We start from the raw sequence: 19869 nt of genomic DNA, 5'->3' as shown, positions 1-19869 counted from the left end.
TTGAGTAACAGAAGCATGATGTTTTCATGAAAGTTTATTGAATTTTAATGCCGCTGTGACAAGACATGAGTTTGCACATTGTATTATTTTGGGTTTTTTCTACACGTGCAAATATTAGTTCTTATATCTTGCATTCAGTTGTTGTATCTTGTCTGCACTGCAGGTCAGTGCTAAATTGTATTTCAGCTGTTTGTTGCTGTTGTGGTTTTTCTGACCTGCATGGTGCAGTAACACATGGGCTGTTGCCAGCACTGGGTGTCCGTCATGAGTGGACTATGTCTGTGACTTGTTTTTTATTCTGCATGTTGCCCGCATAACACAATCAACTTCCCTTTGAGATAATGAAGAAAATCAGTCAGTCAATCAACGAGAAGCCTACACGAAGACATGCAAGTTTCCACCTCAACGCATAGGTGCTACGCCTTCAGCTCACGTGCTGTGTAGAGTCTGTAGACCAATTGTGCCAGAAACAGACACGGTTCTCAGACTTCTATACTCGACACAAAGTCTGTTTTCCATCAAAATACCAGAAACTTGCATCGTGCTGATTTGAATGAACCTCCCACCTGTTTGCGCCTCTCCTTTCACCTGGGCACCAAAATACCACACAGTAAGGCCAAGCCTTCCTATCCAAGGTCAGGAAAAGAGCAAGCGGTGAACACGCTGCCTGCCCTGGTCGTTGTGCCGTCACAATAGGGCCCCATATCTTAAATAAAACAACTGATGTTGGTGTTTTCCTCGTAGTTGCCTGAACAGTGGGATCCACATGGCAGCCCCCAAGCGAACCTGTCCGGCCCAGTTTTGCCTCCTGGTACACCCTTCCCAAACCAGCCACAGCACCGCACGTCTGTGCCTGACTCCACCGAGGGCTTCGATCTTAACAAACCTGACCCCTATGACCTTTATGAGAAGTCGAGGGCTATCTATGAGAGCCGACGTAAGTACTGGAACTTAGTTCATGGGAAATGGAGCATTATGTTGCTTGAAACGGCTTACAATATGGCGATTTGAAATGAACGAAAGAGTCAACCCTTGATGTCGCTATTTGTGTCTCAGGTCCAGAGTACGAAGAGGTGGAGGTGCACCTGCTTAGAGAGAAGACCGGGTTTGGCTTCCGCATCCTAGGGGGAGACGAGGCCGTGCAGGCTGTGAGTCCGGACGCCCGTGACAAGGCTCGTATGGGACGGGCTGGACCACACACATATTTAACCTCATGCACACCAACCTCATCCGACCTGCACCTAACCTCCTCTCACACTTCATCTTGTCACACACATTTGATCAACATACACTCCACACACGCGCACCTGCACAAAAGCACTCCTTGGCTCTTTCACTCAGTCCGAACTGCTCAGTGCCTCCCATACTGAAGTAACGCCTCGCTAACATGTCCAAGTGTAACACGGCATGTAAACTATGATACAGAAGAATGTAGCAGGAGAATAATAGGAAGGTGGAAAAATGTTACCATGACCCAAAGGAGTTTTCAACCCCGGATAGTGCAATTACTGGGAGATTCGACTGTGTCTCTGTTTCATCCTCTTCAGCTACGCTGCTAATATTGATTGTCTTTGAACAGATTGTTATTGGGGCTATAATAGAGAACACCCCTGCTGAACGCGATGGGCGGCTTCGACCTGGGGATGAGCTCATTTCTGTGGATAAAAATGTGGTTGCTGGGAAACCGCACAAATATGTAATCGACTTGATGCACGCAGCCGCGCGCAACGGTCAAGTCAGCTTGACTGTGAGAAGGAGAGTGCAAATGCCTGGTAAGGACATGATTTTTGTTTTTGTTCTTTTTTTATGTTGTGTTTGTTTGTTTCACACTTTAGTGCGATTGGAGAACGTGCTGCACATTTCACTGGCATCAATTTAATAAAAAAAACAACTTTGACAGGACACACATGCTGACAATCTGTGTGCAGGATCAGTGTGTACTTCTCTCCCACACGTCTTTTCTGTGGTAGTGGTATGCGCATGTTTTGTAAAAAACAACGAAACACTGGGTATTTCTCTGTATTTTCATTATTTACTCCATTTGCCACAGACAAAGTCCTCTCCAGTGCACAGAATTGCCATTAGCAAGCGTGTGTGTGTGTGTTTTGACCAATAACAGTAAAAGTCTGATCATTTAGCCTGTTATTGTGCATAGAAAACCACCCAACTAGATTTGTTCAAGAAGAGCAGCAACACACACGTGTACCACTGTTTAGTAGACCTGTGAGGGATCAACTGTGCACGGTATGCGGTGGATACGTAACGGCCAAACACACTTTTGTGTTCACCGTTGCTGGCTGGCATGTAAAACAACATGAGGAGAGACGTTTTCAGTGGGTCTGGGAATCAGTTCAACACTGAATATTAAAGGACCAGTGTGTAGGATTTAAGGGAATTTATTAGCAGAGATGCAATATAACATTCATAACTATGTTTTCATTGGTGTATAATTACCTGAAACTGTCATTGTGTTTTTGTTATCTTAGTTTGAGCCTTTCATATCTTCACAGAGTTCGCCATGTTGCACTGCAATGTTTTTACATCAGCCCAGAGCGTACGAACCAAACACTGGCTCTAGAGACGGCCTTTCATGCTTTTACGTTACCTGAAGGCCACTGTAGTTCTCTGACGTGCTTGGAACTGTAGGAGTGAGCGGAGGGGTATGAAGTTGGTTGCAATCTGCTCCCTCACCACTTGATGTCACTAAATGCTACACACTGCTCCTTTAAGGGGAGACTATTTCATTTAGTTCAGCTTTTGGAGGCATTTGATGTCTGTTCATTACAAGTTTTAATATATACCGGTAGTATCTTATACTGCCCGATCACACAGTTGAGTCCCTGTGGGAAGTAGAGAAGTGCACTTTGCATGCAATATATGCTGCAGAATGGAATTTCTCGAGTTGGTACGTCTTAAGATGCTTTATATTAAAACAGGCTTTCAAATAAATAACCAATTGGTCATGTTTTACAGTAACATCTGCTTCTTGACTCATCCCATCTCCTCTCTTGCTTCCTCTCCTCCAGGTGAACTGTGTCCTGTGAATGGCCGTAGCCCTGGCTCTGTGTCGACACAACACAGTTCTCCACGCAGCGATGCAGCCTCAGCTTCGGGCCCTCCGGCGGTCGTCGTCCCGGCTGCCACCGCTCCTCCAGAGGGATCCGCCCTGCAAACCAGCGATGTGGTTATTCACCGCAAGGACAATGAGGGCTTCGGCTTTGTCATCATCAGCTCCCTGAACAGACCGGAGAACGCGTCCGTCATCAGTGAGTTTTTGCTGCCTGGAGCCCTAAAGGTTGTGACTGAACGCAGATGGTGATTGAGTATAACTTGATGACCAAGGATCCTAAGGGTGGTGACTGTCCTAGAGGGATTTTTCATGGGGTTTTGCTACTATTTCAATTTAAGTATAATTTAAATTGTAATCATTTTTCATGTATTTAAAATATGTTAAATGTATTTATAAGATATGAGATTTTTAATTCACAATGTGTGTTTGCACTGCATGTCCACTCAAGAAACAGGGTCACAACAAAGTACAACATCCATTATGTCAGATTTATTAACAACGAGTGAGCTTGGTATCCCTTAACAATTAGTTTGCTTTTGTGGTGTTTCTTGTCCCATATAAAAGCTTCAGAACTTTTATTAGCTGGGATCAAACTGAAATAGAAAGTTTCACTTTTTATATCTGATTGGTCTTGGATTGGTCTTAATTTCCTGCCCTGGTAGTATTAAAAAAGAGTCTTTGAAAGTCTCAGATTTGGCTTCATTAAACATATGGTAGGAAGCTGGTATCTTTTAACAGATGGTGGGATTCTTGAACCAGCATGGTCTGACTGCACATTGAAGAATTTGATATGAATATATCCTGCTCTAAGTTTTGGCCGACACCTGAATATGGAATATGCATACCCCGCAAGTGGATCTAGTATACAGTAGTTATTATAATATCAAACATTAGTTCAGGATGTAACGGAGGATGTTCAACAGTCCCCCGGGAGTTTCTCTGCTTGGGGGTCCAGTAATGTTTTGGATTGAAGTGGAGATTGCAGGTTTCTGTATTTTTCTATCTGTGTGAAAAGAGTTGATGAAAGCCGAAACCTGTTTTGTTAATATGTTGTTGTCATAAAACGATTTTTTGAATTATATTTCTTAGCAGGTTTGAACAATGTAAGTGTTTCTGTGTAGTGGCAGTGCTTCATAAAGAATACAAACATTGGAACTGTTTGAAACTGTCTCATGACAGTTGAGGCTCATGGTGTAATACAAAAGTGAGTTTCATCAGTGGTGTTATAACATCTTTCTTCAAAATTGTCTTTGACAAACCACCTTGTTATTGCCTGTTTCCAGCTGTGCCCCATAAAATAGGCCGTATCATCGAGGGCAGCCCTGCGGACCGATGTGGGAAGCTGAAGGTGGGAGACCGGATCCTGGCTGTGAATGGACAATCCATCATCAGCATGCCGCACGCAGATATTGTCAAGCTCATTAAAGATGCTGGGCTAACAGTCACACTGCACATCATACCAGAGGAGGGTAAGTGATTGTGTGTGACATGAAAAGAAATTATCTTCACTTTCATCTGGCAGCATGTTTAGATTTCCCCTGATAGAAAAGAAAACGCTGAAGTCTGTCTGCCGTGTCTTTTATGAATATATTTCGTGATACTTGCATCAGTATTCTGAAGTAACAAGGCACTTTACAGTAAGCCAGAAAGGAGCAACGGTTAGGGAGAGGGGTGTTCCACAACTGTCTTGGTTATTATGAACTACGGCCTTTTCTTATGACATTGAGACATTTTAGCGTCTTCTCATTTTGAGCAGTATAACAAAGCTAAAGGTTGCAATGCCCCTTCAGGTTGTACAGCGGATGAATCAGGTGTCAGAACATTCGATAACAACACTGCAGTCTTCTGCATTCTGTGCATGTTTCCTTTGTCTGTTTGTTCTAAATCCTTCTCTTCAGAAGCATTTTAACAGGTGAAATCTTGTCTCACCTTCTGTCCATCGCAGGATCCCACTCTGGCCCCAGCTCAGAGAAGCAGAGCCCCATGATCCAGAAACACAGCCCCCAGACCCAGCCCAGCCCTGGAGCCCAGCCAGGCCAAGGAGGCACCCAGCCCGGCCAAACGGCCACTCAGACAGGTCAAATACCTGTCCTGCCTGGCCAGACACCAGCACAGACGAGCCAAACAGTAACTGGCCCTTCTGCACCAGCTGGAAGCCAGCAGAGCCCGGTCAGCCAGCCCTCAGGCCCCCCTCCACAGCTCTACCTCCATGACGGCAGGTAGGACGGCGCTAAGAACGATGTTCTTGTGTGTACTCAGCAGGAGCATTTCGTAAGATTCCTCAAGCGTGTCTTGGTGACTGCAAGAAAATTGACAGGAAGAAGGAGCGAGGAGTTTTCAAAGGTGACAGATCTCAAGCTGTGTATATAAATGAGTGTGTGCCATGCTCTCCTTGCATGCCAGTAAGTTGAGAAGAAAACCTGACTGCAGACAACTTTTGTCCCAGTCAGACTCTCAGTCTCAGGTTGGCTTCTACTTTGTTGCGTAACACCACTTAGCTCCTCCAGTGTCAGTGAATAATTTACTTTAGGGTATCTCTTCTATAATGCAGGAACTTGGTGTTCAGGCCCTCTTCCATGTTAAAACTATGAAAGTGTGAGTGTGTGTGTGTGTGTGTGTGTGGATAGGTTCGTGTGTGTGCATGTGAGTCTCAGATCAGTAGTAGCACTCCCAGAGCTGTGGATTGATGCCCATTCTACATGTGGGAGCTTGATAAAAGTTTCAAGACAGAGAGTGATATTTCCATCCTTTTTTGTGGCGAGCTTCCTGAGCTGCACACACTCAATGTTACTTTACAGAATTCCACACGGTTAGAGATACGTACCACTCTCACAAGAGAAGACACATTTGCACATTATGAGGTTGTGTGCGGTCGGACACCTCCTTTTTTGATGCTTCTTCAAAAAAATGCTCTAATTGTTTTGAAGAAACAATGAGCACAAACTTCTCCTCTGATTCTGTTGCTCTCTCTCTCTCTCTCTCCTCACAGGTCAGAGGTTAAAGCCAGACAGGATGTCAAACCTGACTACCGGCATCCTCCATTCACTGATTACAGGCAACCTCCAGTAGACTATCGTCATCCACCGGTTACTGACTATAGACAGCCGCCAACGCTGGACTACAGACACCCGCCTGGTCTGCTGGACTTCAGACAGCACCCTGCAGCGGCACAGTTTCCTCTGGGCATCCCTCCTGACTTCAGACCACAGGTACAGCTGGACCAAGACCCAACTGCTCAAGTTCAAACTTTGTTGAGCATTAAGTGCACATGTCTGCAGTGGGTTTGTTGCAAGTTGTCTGAATTCTTTCTGCAGGAGTATGATTACTTTACGGTGGAGCTGGAGAAAAGTGCAAAGGGTTTTGGCTTCAGTATCCGCGGGGGCAGAGAGTACAAGATGGACCTATTTGTGTTGCGCCTTGCTGAAGATGGTCCGGCCATACGTAATGGAAGGATGAGGGTGAGATGACATGGAGGAATTATATGTTGAAAAGCTGTTTGGGAGGTGGTTGGAATTGCTGTCAAGTGAGAACGGTTGTTTTGAATCCAGTCACAGACGTGTGCTGAGAAGGAGCGAATTGCCAGTTTGTCCATCTTGACCATCTAAGATAACATAACACAACATGCTTGTGTGTGATATATTTATTTCACAGAATTTAAAGATGGTGTCAAATTGAATGCAACACCGATTTTTGCCTTTCAAAGAAAAGACAACCCTGCTGTGTTCCTTCTGCAACATGCTTATTATCTTTCACTCCGTCTATTAATTCTAATCTGTATTTTACTGTCTGCGCCATCTTCTTCATGGGACAGGAATGGCGTATAGATTACGAAAGGGCGAACGAGAGCAGGTGCACGTGTACTCACAGACTAGTGACCCTCTGCTCACCCTCAACCAGTCCTGTTGAGGTGTACTCCAACAAGGCACTTAATGCCACTTATTCCCCAGTTGCTCCAGTGGAGCGACCAACCGACAGAAGACTGTTGGCTGTGTTGAAAAGTCAACTCTCCGTGAATAAACAAGGCTGACAGACATCGACCTTATGCTCTGTGCGTCTCCTCCAGGTAGGGGATCAGATCATAGAGATTAACGGGGACAGCACTCGGGACATGACTCACGCCCGCGCCATTGAACTCATCAAGGCGGGAGGCAGGCGGGTCAGGCTGCTGCTGAAGCGAGGCACGGGACAGGTGCCAGAATATGGTGGGTCTTCCCGGCACAAAGTAAAGTCTCTAAATGTCCAACTCTTCCTACTCTATCTCCTTAGTCCTCTGACCTGATCTCTTTCTCACTTTCATACGCAAGATTCATTATTTGAGGTTCAACCTTACTGTTTTAACCAGAATGGCTTTTTCCTGCAAATATGCTGTATGTTTTACTCAAGAACACATTAACATGCATTAATAAATAAATCTGCATTTTACCTCTCGCTCCTCAGTCTTGTCTACTGTCGTCTGAAATTAAACTATTTAAACTATTTTGATCAAACAGTAGAATAGCAACCTTCTCTTTAGCCTCTGTGTGTTTTAACCCCTCTGCCTTAAGTCTAATGATTGGTATAGGCTTTTACTTGCCTTCCCTCAGGAATGGTACCTTCCAACCTCTCCATGTGCATGAAAGGTGACACACTAAGCTCCCCCTATTTCTTCCTAATGGGCCACTCTAAAGACACGGTTTGTGAAAAACTGCATGTCTCTCTCTCTCCATACTGATTAATCTGTGTGCAGTGTAGCTTTGCTCTCGGCATGCATGCTCATGAGTGTATGCATGGGAAAATAGCAGGCGCGTGTGTGTATCTTTGTGTGTGTGTGTGTTTGTGTGCGCGGGTGCGTCTGCCTGTTGTAGTAAGACAGCAATAGGGTTTGAAGTGACCCTCCAGATGAAATTGTATCATCCTGAAGAGGGCTGTGAAGTAGACTGTGTGAAATCAATCTGCTCACAATCAGTCTGTCACACAACTACCAATGGTGATTGTTTTCAAGCACTGAATGAATATTATCCCACGTCATGTAGATTAGCCTACACGTCAGGTGTGTGCTGCTCACACACATTTGCATGCAAATTTGCCTGATACGATATTAGGATGCGGTGTTTATTTGTATTATTGTGGACGTCTTTCTTTCTCTCTGCCTTTTTTCTCTCCTCAATCTCTGTGTGCATGTGCATGCTGCTTCGTGCCACTCTGCTTTTATCTCAGGCCACCTGAGCATGTTTTCTTCTTCCCCGTCAGACTGTGCCGGCCCCTGGGATTCCCTTTCTACAGCCCACTCTGCCCTGCAGGAAGTGACCCTCGAACCCTACCCGAATCCATTGCTCTCATCCCATCCAGCCTCAGCCCCAGACACCCCTCATCAGCTCCCTCTAGAGGCCACAGTGTGCATGGCAGACAAAGCTCCACAGCTGACAGACCACAGCTCCATGAGAGGGGCTACAGGTGGCAGGTCCACCCAGCAGAAGTGCATCATCAGGGGGCAGGGACCTGGAGAGGTGGACTGTGGACCAGGCGAGAGAAAGCCTCGTGCTTTGCCTCCCAAAGCTGTCCTGGGGAGGTCTGTTGAAAGAAGAGAGAGGCAGCGGGAGACTTGCTCCCCCTGCTGTGAGAGAAAGGGCCTGCACACACAGGCGATGAGCACTGTCTGGCCCTGGGACCCTTATGTTGGTGTGAATTTCAATGGAGCCTCTCTAGGCAGTGGAGATGGACATGTCAGCCTCCAGGAGAGGCTGGTGTCCAGAGGTCTGTGCCCCAGAGAAGATGAGAGGGCCAGTGGCCACAGTGGGCTTTGCTGCCCGTCTAAAACCATGGAAGATCCTCCTGCGAGGAGCGCAGCGGCCTCCCCCGGGCCCTGGAACGTCCCTGGGTCTGACAAACTGCCTGGCACCCTGAGGTCCTGGACCTCCACAGTAAGCAGGTAGAATGGATCTTGCTGGTTTGGACTGGATCACACTGTCTGGCTCCTCGTTCAGTTCACCGTCGGATGTCTGAGAGAAGCAGTAAATTTCCCTCACCCTCTCTTGCAGTCCTGTTTTCTTCTCCAGCCACTTCTGAAATCATATTTTATGTTTCATTTGTTTTTATGAGATAGATATTACACCCACCACCTTAAAAACAGAGGAACTTCACAGCTATTGTAACATACAGTGTAAAACGGATGGAGACACCTGGATTTGTTGTCACAGCTGGAGCAACAATGTGTGATTCTGAGTGGAGCTGTGCTTTTGACGTGTACCTTTAAACTGCCCGACTGTATCTTGCTCAGATTGGTTAGTGCAACTTAACCTCAGATGGAACACGGTTCCTCACAGGAGAGAGACATAATGTACATCCAAGAAATTTACTTGTGCTCCATTTTCTCTAAGCAGTGGGAAGAATGAGACTACAAAGCTGTCAGAGGGGGAGGCAGTGACACGGACACTCCTGGAGGTCATGGCACTGATCCAAGTGACAGCCTGGTTAACCCGACATATGTTAGATCTCACATGCCTACCAATATATCATATACTGTAAATGTAAAGATGTGAAAAATATGTACATTTGGTGTTTTTGAGGCAGTGTTGTAGTTAGATACATTGTAAATAAAAGGAAAACACCAGAACAGTATTTTAGGATCACTATTTCCATGGCCTCGTCTATTACTACATATCAAAGACTGTGCAAGTCACTAAAACCAGACCGCTGAGGGAGGCAGCAGTCGTGTGCATGGATATAAACCACCATGTCTTTATACAGGCACTCACATGTCTTTTAGAGGTAGACTTTAGAGACGATGTCCTCTGTGGAGCTGACCAGTTGGTACTCATGTGAGACAAAAATATCTTCTTTTTTTCATCAAATTGGACTTTTGAGTGACTGAAAACAGTTGGCTTAGTAAGAACTCATAATACTGTTCTGAGTTATGTACACAACTTGATCACAAGTTAGCCATGCAGTCATTGTGCAGAGTTATAAGCCTTGTTGTATTCATTTAATGCTCACGAAAGGATTTAGTCCATTTCCCATTTCTATGCCTTTTACTGTGCTAAGTGTACCACATCACTGTGGGAGAGGGGCATCGGTGTGGGGAAGAGGAGGCCGATGGTTATGAGGTGGGGCGGAGTGCCTTACTCAAACTAATGCACAGCTGTTGCCGTCGTGATTTGTTTTGGGAACTGAATGCAAAACAGATGTTAATGACCATGCACACATATCAGCAAACTGTTGAGTTGTGGAGCCTGTTCTCTTCTGACCTAACACCAAGCAGTATATATATACAGTTATCTTGATGCACTCTTATCAATGTCAATGATTGCCCTGGTCCCCTAGTGCTTAAAGGGGGATACAATGTAGCCTGTAGCATTACATCCTCTTCCTAGAGTCATCTGGGAGAGTGGAGCTGTGAACGTTTGTCCAGACAGGGTCATTATCACAGTGGACCTAGGTTTCCTCATTTCAGCTTTATCCCGTGAAGGACATCAGTTGAGTTTGCTTCGTTGCAGGTGGAACCAATGCACCTGAATCTGAACCCAAGACTTAAGATGAAACACAAATGCATTCAAAGCTAAGTTTTGATACTGGCAGAGTGGAGGCATGCTGCTATTAAACCAAGACACCCGAGATGAAGTCACCGTCCTCCTGCATTTCTACATTTTGATATCATCCATTTCTCTCAACATTATGTTTGCTCTCATTACAGATAAATCACCAGAGCGTTTGATTACTGGAGGAGCAGAGTTTAAAAAAGAATCACGATGCATTGTGACAATATGACTGAATGCAGCACGACGGCACATCAGTGCAGGCCTGCTGGTTAACTGGTTGACATGTTAGTGAGGAGCATGACGACATGCTATTTAGGCTGTAGAAATGTGTTAACTGTATGTACAGATGTCATCGTTCAGAAAAGGTGAAATGATGTGTCATCCGGCCCTCTGTCTCCGTCCGGGCCGTCCCCCTGCCTGCTGTGAGGGATTTTGTATACAGAAACAGAAAAAAATGCTTTATTGGAGCCCGTGAAGGACGGCACGTTCATAGATCCCCATTGAGATCAAGTATAACTGTGTCGTGTTGTGTATTATTCACCTTGTACAGCTGTATTCCTACAAATATGGTTTACTGTATCATTGATACTGTAGTTTCAAAGACGTGAACAACTATTTTTATGAAATGCGACAGTACTGATATATTACATTTTGCTAAAAAACAAAAAACTTGTTTACTGAAAGATATTCTGAAATACTGTCAAATAAACTCTTGACATGGTGTAAAATATTTATTTGTAGAGATTGTTTTACTCGTAACCATGAAGGGGAGACTCTCAATCGACTAATCAGAGAGCCTGTTGACAATCGATTCATTGTTGGTTCATGAAAGGTAAATGTTCTCAGGTTCCAGATCCTCAAACGTGAAGTTTTTCTACTTTTGTTTCAGATAATTCTCAAATATTTTTTGTGATTTTAGACAAAAAGCACTGTGGAATCTAACATTTGAAGTATTTTATAGACTGAACTTTAAGTTGGTTAATGAAAAAACAAATCTACATATTCATTTATTTATAATATAAATGATCATTAGTTGCAGCCCTACGTGAGACTCTACCAGAAACATGTTAAATATCAAAAATGGGTCTACATCAAGTTTGAAGAGGATTTTATTTGACAAATGAGCCTCATATTTATACAAACGAGCGCACTTGAAAACTTTGAAGCGCTTCATTTCACACAATTCCTCTTTAGCGGCCCCTCACACCCACACAGGCTTCTCTTTCATTGAGCTGATTAGGCCTGTTTTCTAGCTCAAGATTGAGCAGAGCTAATGTGGGACTTTTCTGAGGTCAACGACCTCCATGATGGAATCAGAATCACGTTTTATCTGTCAATCAACATTCCACGAGTCGACCACAAAGCCCTGAGAACAGGTCTAATCAGCCAAACTAAGTGAAAACACCTGTGTGAGTGGGACATGGGCGGCACCGTCTATTTAATGAAGTCAGATCCACAAACATGGTGTAAATAATTAGCGTTTGGTCGTTGTGCAGATTTCCAGTGAGAGTGACAGTTAGTGTAAATATTGATGATAATCATTCACCGGTGGATGGACAGTCACATCTGAAACTTGCACCCACCCAATAAAATTTTTAAAAATGATACAAATATTTACATATTTCTGAACAAAGCAAAGACGTACTCCATAATAAAACAACTTGTAAACATGTTCCCAGAATCACGTTGCTGTCTAGAGGGTTAGGCAGAGGTGGTGAGCTGACAGTCGGTTGTAGGGGATCTCATTGTTGAGCGTCGTTTTCTGTAGGAACCACGGTTTCACTGTTTGCCTGCTCATTTAGAGGAGCCTCCTGAGAAAGAGGAACGGAAAAATGTATCATCATCACAGTAACAGAAAAAAAAAAAGGGTACAACTACCATTTTCCAAACAGCCTTGAGTTATATTAAAATAAATAGTGACTACAAGGTTAAAGGTCATGTTATTGGCTCACCTTAAGATGTCTGTAGATTCCCATTTGGAAACGGCAGCAAAACACATCAATCAAGAATCCCACCACACCATGGAGCATGCCTGCAAGTGAGAAACAGACCAGACTTACTGTCGCCGCTGATACTCAGTTTAAGACTGAATGTTTTCCCTCACAAGCAGAATTATTCCTCTACAATTTAAACTTGGAGCTCGCCAGTAAATCATCTTTGGAAAAGTCATCTCCTCCCATCGTCTTCTAATCAATCCTGGGAGAATGTCCCTAAATTCAGTTTTAAAAAGATGATTTGCTGAAGTAGATGACAAGATTGGATAACAGTGAAAGTCTTTAGTCCTGCTTTTTGTGGCAAACGAATGGGGCTTAAGGCACGACTGTAAAAGAAGCAGACCTGCGGAGATGTTTTGCCCAGTAACTACATGCTAGATGTCTAGATTTCAAATTGGTTGAAGGCTTTTCAGAAGAGTCCCTGCTCACAACTACATTACCGTGCAGGAATGAATGACTAAGGCTAAATTAATGTTCTCTGTGACGGATTACTTATATTTCACACCGTTTCAGTCTCTAAGTTCAGTTTCATACTGATAACATGTAAAAAGTGAAGTTTATCTACCTGTTGTAGAGAAAATGCCTCCAACGATGCCACAGAGTCTGACAAGAAACTGCCAGAGAGGCATGTGCTGCTCGGTGACTTTGACCATTAGTGAGCTGATATCGTACTTCATAAAGATTCCCGAGACTCCATGGCTGCCCGCAGCATGGTTTATCACTCGGTCCTGCAGAGCGTGAAGAGGAATACAAACATATTGATCACAACAACAGACCTGAATACGACACAAACGTACAAAGATGTGCAAAATGTAAACCCACCTGCTCAGTGACTGAGTACTGGTGTGTTTCTGCAGAGACCTTGTATGTGTTCAGCTTGGTGGGCACAATGGTGATGAAGTACTGAAACATGTGGTTAGCTGGAGATAATAACCAAATATAGATGTTAGCTCAGCAACAAGGCATGCGTTACGATAAAAATGGATCTTTGACAACGCAGACGTACATTCGGCAGAGACTTTCTCCGTGCCGTCCAGCGGGTTGATAATCCCAGGAATCTCTTCTCCAAAGGACAGGTGGTCAATCCGGTGAGAGAAGTTATAAGCTGTGACACAACGCCAAATCAAAACAATTAATAATCATCATCAAGTGAATACAACTGCTTTTTTTCCCATGTGTCACAACAACCACACCTTTAATGTACCATGAACATCATCACCTTGTTAGTATGAGAACATTTGTAAAAAACAATATGAACTCACTGTCATGGCTCACGAGTGCAGCTAGATGGGCGTGGCCTCTGGGATGCGGGATGGACCTGTGTAGGGACGAAAAGGTCAGGGGTCACTCAGCCTCTGCAAAATGTTTAATCTCTAAATTTTAAATCGCCATGTAGATACATACTTGCCAACAGTGACGTGGAAATTCCCTGCCACCTTGTTGACATACAGGTGTCCGTGTATCCTGCAGGCTCTAAGGCTAGAGGGGCTGTCGTCACTATGGGGAAGAGGAGCAACACGATGTGGTGGGAATATATTTATCACAATATATGGGAGGTTCCAACGCGTCATCGTTTATCTTTGTAATCACACGTTCAACCGTGTAGCAGCTCCAAAGAGAAACAAGCTTATCTTGAGGATCCTGTACCTTTGAGTCTGAGCAGGAGGAGCTCCTTTCATCGCAGCCTTGAAGAGTAAATCCTGGAGAGCGTGCTCCACTCTCAGACGCTCCTGGATGTGCAGGAGGGTCCTAACAGAGGGGGACGGGAAAATGAAGGAAACAATATCTCACTTGGGAATAGACAAAAAACAATGAATGTGTAGATACTGTATGAAGGTCAGGGATTGTAATGTTTGTGCAACTAAATAATGCTGGATGAAAAAGACCCTTCCTTTAGGGAGTGTTCATAAATAGATGTTAAGATGTGTTACTTACATGTGCCATAATCTCTGCTCTGGGGATAGCTCAAAGTTTACCTTAAATTTGACAAAACACAATTGTCAGACAAGCTGAAATTAATTTCTCTACTGTTACACAAAGAAAAAAACAGGATTGAATGCATTTTTTCTTATTCCATTTTTACAATACAGTAAAATAAATGGAAACAGTGAACACACTGAAGGAACTCATACTCACTGCTTCATATTTTAAGCCATCAGAAGCAACCATGTTCTCTGCCAGATCCAGGACATCTGCCCCTATATCTGCATTCACATTAAGAACATCCATGACACCTTTCTAAACACACAGATGGAGCTGAAACACACCTGTTTTTGTACTTACATTGACATCTCATGGCTACTGTGATGTCAACATTAATCTTCAGTTTACTGGAAGTGAAGAGCAGATGCAGTTAGTGAACACACTAAGCTAGGACACAGGACTGAAGCCTAGTAATCACTAGTTTATCTCTTACCTGCTGAAGTCTTTGTCCACCTCGTACTCATACTTCATCCACGTGTTTGTGTACACAAAGAACTCCAGGAAGGCGAGTACAGCCATGAGCGTGAACGCTATCAGAGACACTGGAGAGCATCAACATGAGTTACTGTAGTATCGTTATGTGTGTGGGTTATTAGCCAAGTTAAGGCTACAGTTATGTAACGTTAGTATCTGTGGTCACGGTACCTGTCCCACCGCTGGCTGTGGACTCCACGTAGCTCTCGGGAACTTTGGGGAAAGCGTCCAACTCCTTCACCAGAGTCAGAGCCTTCTTCTTGGTCAGTCTCCTCATTGTGGGAGCAGCGGTGATGTAGCTTCAGGTGATTCCCTCATAAAGTGGATGTTTTCTAGCAGCTCGTTGCCTTTGGTCGTTTTGGGGGACGACCGCTGAGTAATGTGTAACGTTCAGTCTGTCTACAGCGGGTTGTTGTTTGTGCTGACGTTGATCATGACAGCTGTTGTTAGCAACCGAGCTAGCAGTTAACGTTAACTTACTCAGCTAGCGCTATGTTAAATAGCCGGCTAAACAGGCCTACGGGCGGCTGGTGTAAGTGTTAGGGTCGTTATTCTACCGTCAGCTCATTTTAGGGTTGAAGTACTTATTTTCACAGTGAAACATGAAGAACTCACCAGACACGTCGTAAGTTACCTGTGGTAGGTGTGTTGTTCGGACTAGCTAACAGCTAGTTACGTTTGCTACACTAACCTTTGACCCCATCGTCTGAAATTAAAAACGGCACCCGTTTGGCCGTAGCGCCCTCTACCGGTAACCGTTGGTTCGGTTGCAGGTTACAGAAGCACAGTTCAGTTTAAAATATAGTATAAATCGTTTTCAGTGATAATTTAGAGTCAAAACTTACGTTATCTCGTGTAACGTTATGTAGAGTTCGGTGCTAACTAAATTGTCACGAGATAGTAAAAGCTTGATTCTAGCCACGACGGGATCACCAACTGGCATATAGCTACACCTGTCTCACGTCATGGTCCTCTCAACTCAGTTGATATTTGTATTTAGGAGCCCACATTTCCAAAAACTGTTGAAACACCGTTTGTCAAAGACATTGTTCATATATTTGAGCCAAAGACATTTTTATAGACACAATCCCAAGTCTCACATTAAGGGAAAATTCACCATATAAATAGATTTTGGACAGTGGAGTCAATACAATTATTCTCGTTACATTTTTATTATTATGGAGCGTTAACTTTAATCACCATACTCTGTCTCTTTGCTTCTCAAGAATATTATCTTTCAAATACACAAATAAAAACAAATTAAAACTGACTTACAAATATGGCATAAATAACGATTAGCAGTACATTATAAGATGGCCTTTCCCTTTTACACCAAGACTGGCTCTTTAATGGAGAGAGAGGAGTGATTGGATCCTGCACGCACACAACCTGGTTTCCAGCTCCTGTATCAAAGAGCCTCTACCCTGCTCACATGTCCTTAAATAGTTTGCTGAATCACTGACGACTACACAGTTAAACCCCTGGCTTCCTAGCGATGGAGGTGGAAAACAAAGAGAGAATTTCTTGGCAAGGATCAGTAAAGCATCAGATTAAATGCTGCTGAAAACATTCATGACTGCACTAACATATTTCCTGGTTTTAACAGGGTTAGAATAACAATGAAACAGTACGATACTATTGTAATAGTATGACAATAACAGTAGTAACTACTCTCAAACCCTATCTACTATTTTTCATGTTGAGAACATTACATTTTGTCTTTCATAGGACATAAATAATGAAAGATGTCTTCCTTCATTCAGGTGAGCATCTCGTCAAACTTTTCTTATGTGCTTCTAAGGGCTTTTGCTCAGTATTACCGTCAGTACTTAAGATATACATCTATAGTGAGATACTATACAACTTCAAGTATTATGTGCATTATTTTAGTGCTGTGCAGGCATAGGACAAATAAGCATGCCAACAAAAATCCAGCATCCTCATAGACAGTTCATAGCCACAATTTAACATCAAGGTGGTGACGCTCTTCTCAGCAGATACACCGATGACTGGAAAAGTCAGTAGATATTGCAGAGGCCAACACAAACTCAAATATAAAACATAACCTCCTGCTAAAAGTTTTAAGGTTGAAGCTCAAGAGGCTGAAATCATTCACAGACTGCTCGCTCTATTCTGCAGGTACAGAGTCCGGACCCTCGTCCAATAGGATGGCTGTCTCTAGGACATCGGAGGTGGGCGTGTCAGGCGGCTCTTGAGAGAGATCTTCAGAGCATCTGCTCACAGTGGGTGAGATAACATCTGGACTTGTGTCACAGGACTCTGTGCTCTGCTCCGAGGTGGCTGTTGTGATTGTTGTGGCAGCACTGGGGGGAACTGGGTCAAACTCATCATCGTCTTCCAGGATGGGTGACTCGTGGATATCTGCCAGAAAAACAACAATATCTTAAACAAGCTGATGTGGATGAAGCTGACTGTGCTTGTAAAATGATGAACAAAAAGTCAATGCCAACTCACTGCTGAAAGCTTCTGGGTACTGCTTAGAAATCTTCCCTTTTAGCGTCCTGCAGAAGGAGAGGGCAATAGGAAGAGGTTGAATGAGAGCGTGTTTGTTTGCACTTGGGGGGGGGGGGGGGGGTAGTGACTTACCTGATCCTCCTGAAGACGCTGTCTAGATCTTTCTTCATCTCCACAAGGGTGCGAGTGTGGAGCAGGAAGCGCTCGTTCATCTGTTGCAGTCGCACGTTGGACAGCCCGTTGAAGTTGATCAACATTTCATTGGTTTTCTCGAAGCGGTCAAGCCTGTATTTCACAACAATTCAGCAAAGCAACAATTATCTTCAGGTGCCAGTTTACAAGGCAGCATCACTGTCACATCCGTTTTATGTTAATCAGTGCTCATGAAGCTAAACTAATCATGACACTCACATGTGTCTCTGAGCCTGGATGATGGCGTTAACGTCCTCGGAGTTCACCATGCTCAGCATCCTGTTACAGAACACGCCAGATGCGGTGGGCTCCACCATGATGACGGCTGCAAAACAAACCTTTATTTAGAAATGCGAGTATAATGTACAGTTTTCAACCATACGATCATTAAAACCACGAGCCCATAAAGAAAGCTTAATCGTGAAACGGGACAGTGGCAGTCAACCCCAACTGTTAAGTGTATCTGTGATAATTCAATGCGGCGTGGTTAACGATGAACAACTTTATTAACAGTTCGGCGGAGCCCCCTGTTAGCAGGCTGGCCCACTGATTACACCGTTAGCTGGTGGTGAGCTAGACCGACATGCGAAGCAACAACATTCATATTCGGTACCTCTGCTCCCACGTCGACCTCTGGCTGATTCAATAGCAGCTTTAACAGGAAATGTGCAGCCTAAAGGGGCATCTGACAGCTGGCTGTGGAACAAAAACAAAGCACTTCCGTGTATGTTTTTTACTTCCGGTCATAGGACCAGCGTTTCCGGTGCCATTTCTTTATTTAAAACTGCGCAAATCGTAAATGAACATTTTTAACAAATATAATCTTGTTTTATCATTGTTTTTCAGATTTCAAATGAAATAATAATAATGAAAGTATGTGACGTTTCAAACCCATACATGAATGAATAGGCATATCAGTAAAAGATATATTTGTTTTTATAAACAAATGGATATGATATGTCCAATGTCCATTATCTGCACAGATAATACAGACTATGCTATTTTATGTAATAACTTGGTCATAATCAGTTTTTCAAAACATATCTGGAAAATTCCAAAAGCCTAAAAGGTAGAGAGAAAATCTGCACCTGTAGTATCAGAATGAAGAACTTCACAGGTTCCTGCTGGGACCTCTCAAATGTCAAATGTTTAAAACTTGGATCCCAGGCTTAAACCTATAGGATGTTAAATCCTATAGGTCCTTCCTCCTACCATGGCCCTGCTGACTCCAACTGCTAATATCACTTTTATTATTACTCACATTACTATTTCATATTACCGATACCATTAATGCACATTATTGACCTGCTTCTTCACCACAGTCTGTGCTTTCTCGCCTCACAGGTTCCTGTGTATCCGGGTTAAACCTGGACCAGGTCTTGCCTCCTGTCGTGGTTGTGTCATACATTGAATGTGCTGTAATTACATTGAATGTGTTGTAATTCACTATCCTGTTCTACACATGACATCATTGCACTTCTGTCCATCCGGGGAGAGGGATCCCTCCTCTATTGCTCTCCCACAGGTTTCTTCCTCTTTCCGCCCCGTTAAAGGGGTTTTTGGGGAGTTTTTCCTGTTCCGATGTGAGGGTCCCGGGACAAGAGGATGTCAAACGTGTACATATTGTAAAGCCCTCTGAGGCAAATTTGTAATTTGTGATTTTGGGCTATACAAAATGAATTGAATTGAAATTGAATAAGTCAAACTAAACTCATGCATCCTAGTTTTTTAATTCACAGTGTAACAAATGTTTTTTTCAAACTGACATAAGACACATATGTATAATCTTTTTTACATATGCCGTCACATGCATGAAATTACTACCCTGAAAGTCTATGAACAAAACATATTTCTTAGTGTTTAAATCTCAAGCAAAGGGATTATTGTGTAATTGCACCAAGTAATGTGAGGTACATGCAATGTTCCCTCTAAGCTGCGCGCTTGAGCAATCGCGCACTGCTCGCACATTCTCAGCGCACAAGAAAATCTATGCAGCGCATAAAATAAAATTCAACATAAACGTATTAATTAATATCTAATATTAGTCCTAATCTTATCTAATCAATTAAACCAATAATAATAATAATAATAATAATAATTTTGTTTTCTGTACTATTTTGCAACGTAACTCAGTGAGTGACAGGTGTCCAGCCAATGATACGATTCG

General features: G+C 43.5%; 3 protein-coding genes across 4 annotated transcripts in view; 1 reads left to right on the top strand and 2 right to left on the bottom strand.

Moving 5' to 3' along the window:
* magi2b (membrane associated guanylate kinase, WW and PDZ domain containing 2b) overlaps nt 1-11272 on the top strand; it is a gene marked incomplete at its 5' end in the record, with an annotated part of 74359 nt that extends 63087 nt beyond the window's left edge. Inside the window, 10 exon segments of the mRNA XM_079274031.1 lie at nt 745-937; nt 1057-1172; nt 1580-1772; nt 3027-3266; nt 4354-4539; nt 5016-5289; nt 6060-6279; nt 6385-6528; nt 7134-7272; nt 8300-11272. Of these exon segments, the coding sequence (XP_079130157.1) occupies nt 745-937; nt 1057-1172; nt 1580-1772; nt 3027-3266; nt 4354-4539; nt 5016-5289; nt 6060-6279; nt 6385-6528; nt 7134-7272; nt 8300-8982 (2388 nt within the window). The 3' untranslated portion in view covers nt 8983-11272.
* Nucleotides 11273-11675: 403 nt separating this feature from the next.
* Nucleotides 11676-15715, bottom strand: ergic2 (ERGIC and golgi 2). The gene is made up of 13 exons (XM_079275717.1): nt 15207-15715; nt 14995-15103; nt 14862-14908; nt 14715-14782; nt 14514-14554; nt 14226-14327; nt 13983-14075; nt 13841-13896; nt 13585-13683; nt 13401-13498; nt 13144-13306; nt 12537-12616; nt 11676-12395 (listed from the first exon to the last, which is right to left on the bottom strand). Exons 1-13 carry the CDS (start codon nt 15310-15312, stop codon nt 12327-12329), a joined length of 1131 nt encoding a protein of 376 aa, XP_079131843.1. The 5' UTR covers nt 15313-15715; the 3' UTR covers nt 11676-12326.
* Nucleotides 15716-16184: 469 nt separating this feature from the next.
* Nucleotides 16185-18425, bottom strand: kxd1 (KxDL motif containing 1). 2 transcript variants are annotated; one of them, XM_079277521.1, is made up of 5 exons: nt 18316-18425; nt 17922-18027; nt 17643-17795; nt 17511-17557; nt 16185-17417 (listed from the first exon to the last, which is right to left on the bottom strand). In XM_079277521.1, the coding sequence occupies exons 2-5, from the start codon at nt 18017-18019 to the stop codon at nt 17164-17166; spliced, it is 552 nt and encodes a 183-aa protein (XP_079133647.1). In that variant the 5' UTR covers nt 18020-18027; nt 18316-18425; the 3' UTR covers nt 16185-17163. The 2 variants fall into 2 exon arrangements, with proteins under 2 accessions (XP_079133647.1, XP_079133648.1); XM_079277522.1 differs by lacking the exon at nt 18316-18425 and having other exon boundaries at nt 17922-18306.
* Between the last annotated feature and the right edge of the window lie 1444 nt (nt 18426-19869).

The sequence above is a fragment of the Melanostigma gelatinosum genome, assembly GCF_949748355.1.
Source record: "Melanostigma gelatinosum genome assembly, chromosome: 1".
Taxonomy (NCBI): domain Eukaryota; kingdom Metazoa; phylum Chordata; class Actinopteri; order Perciformes; family Zoarcidae; genus Melanostigma; species Melanostigma gelatinosum.
This window is presented reverse-complemented; position numbering and strand designations above follow the sequence as displayed.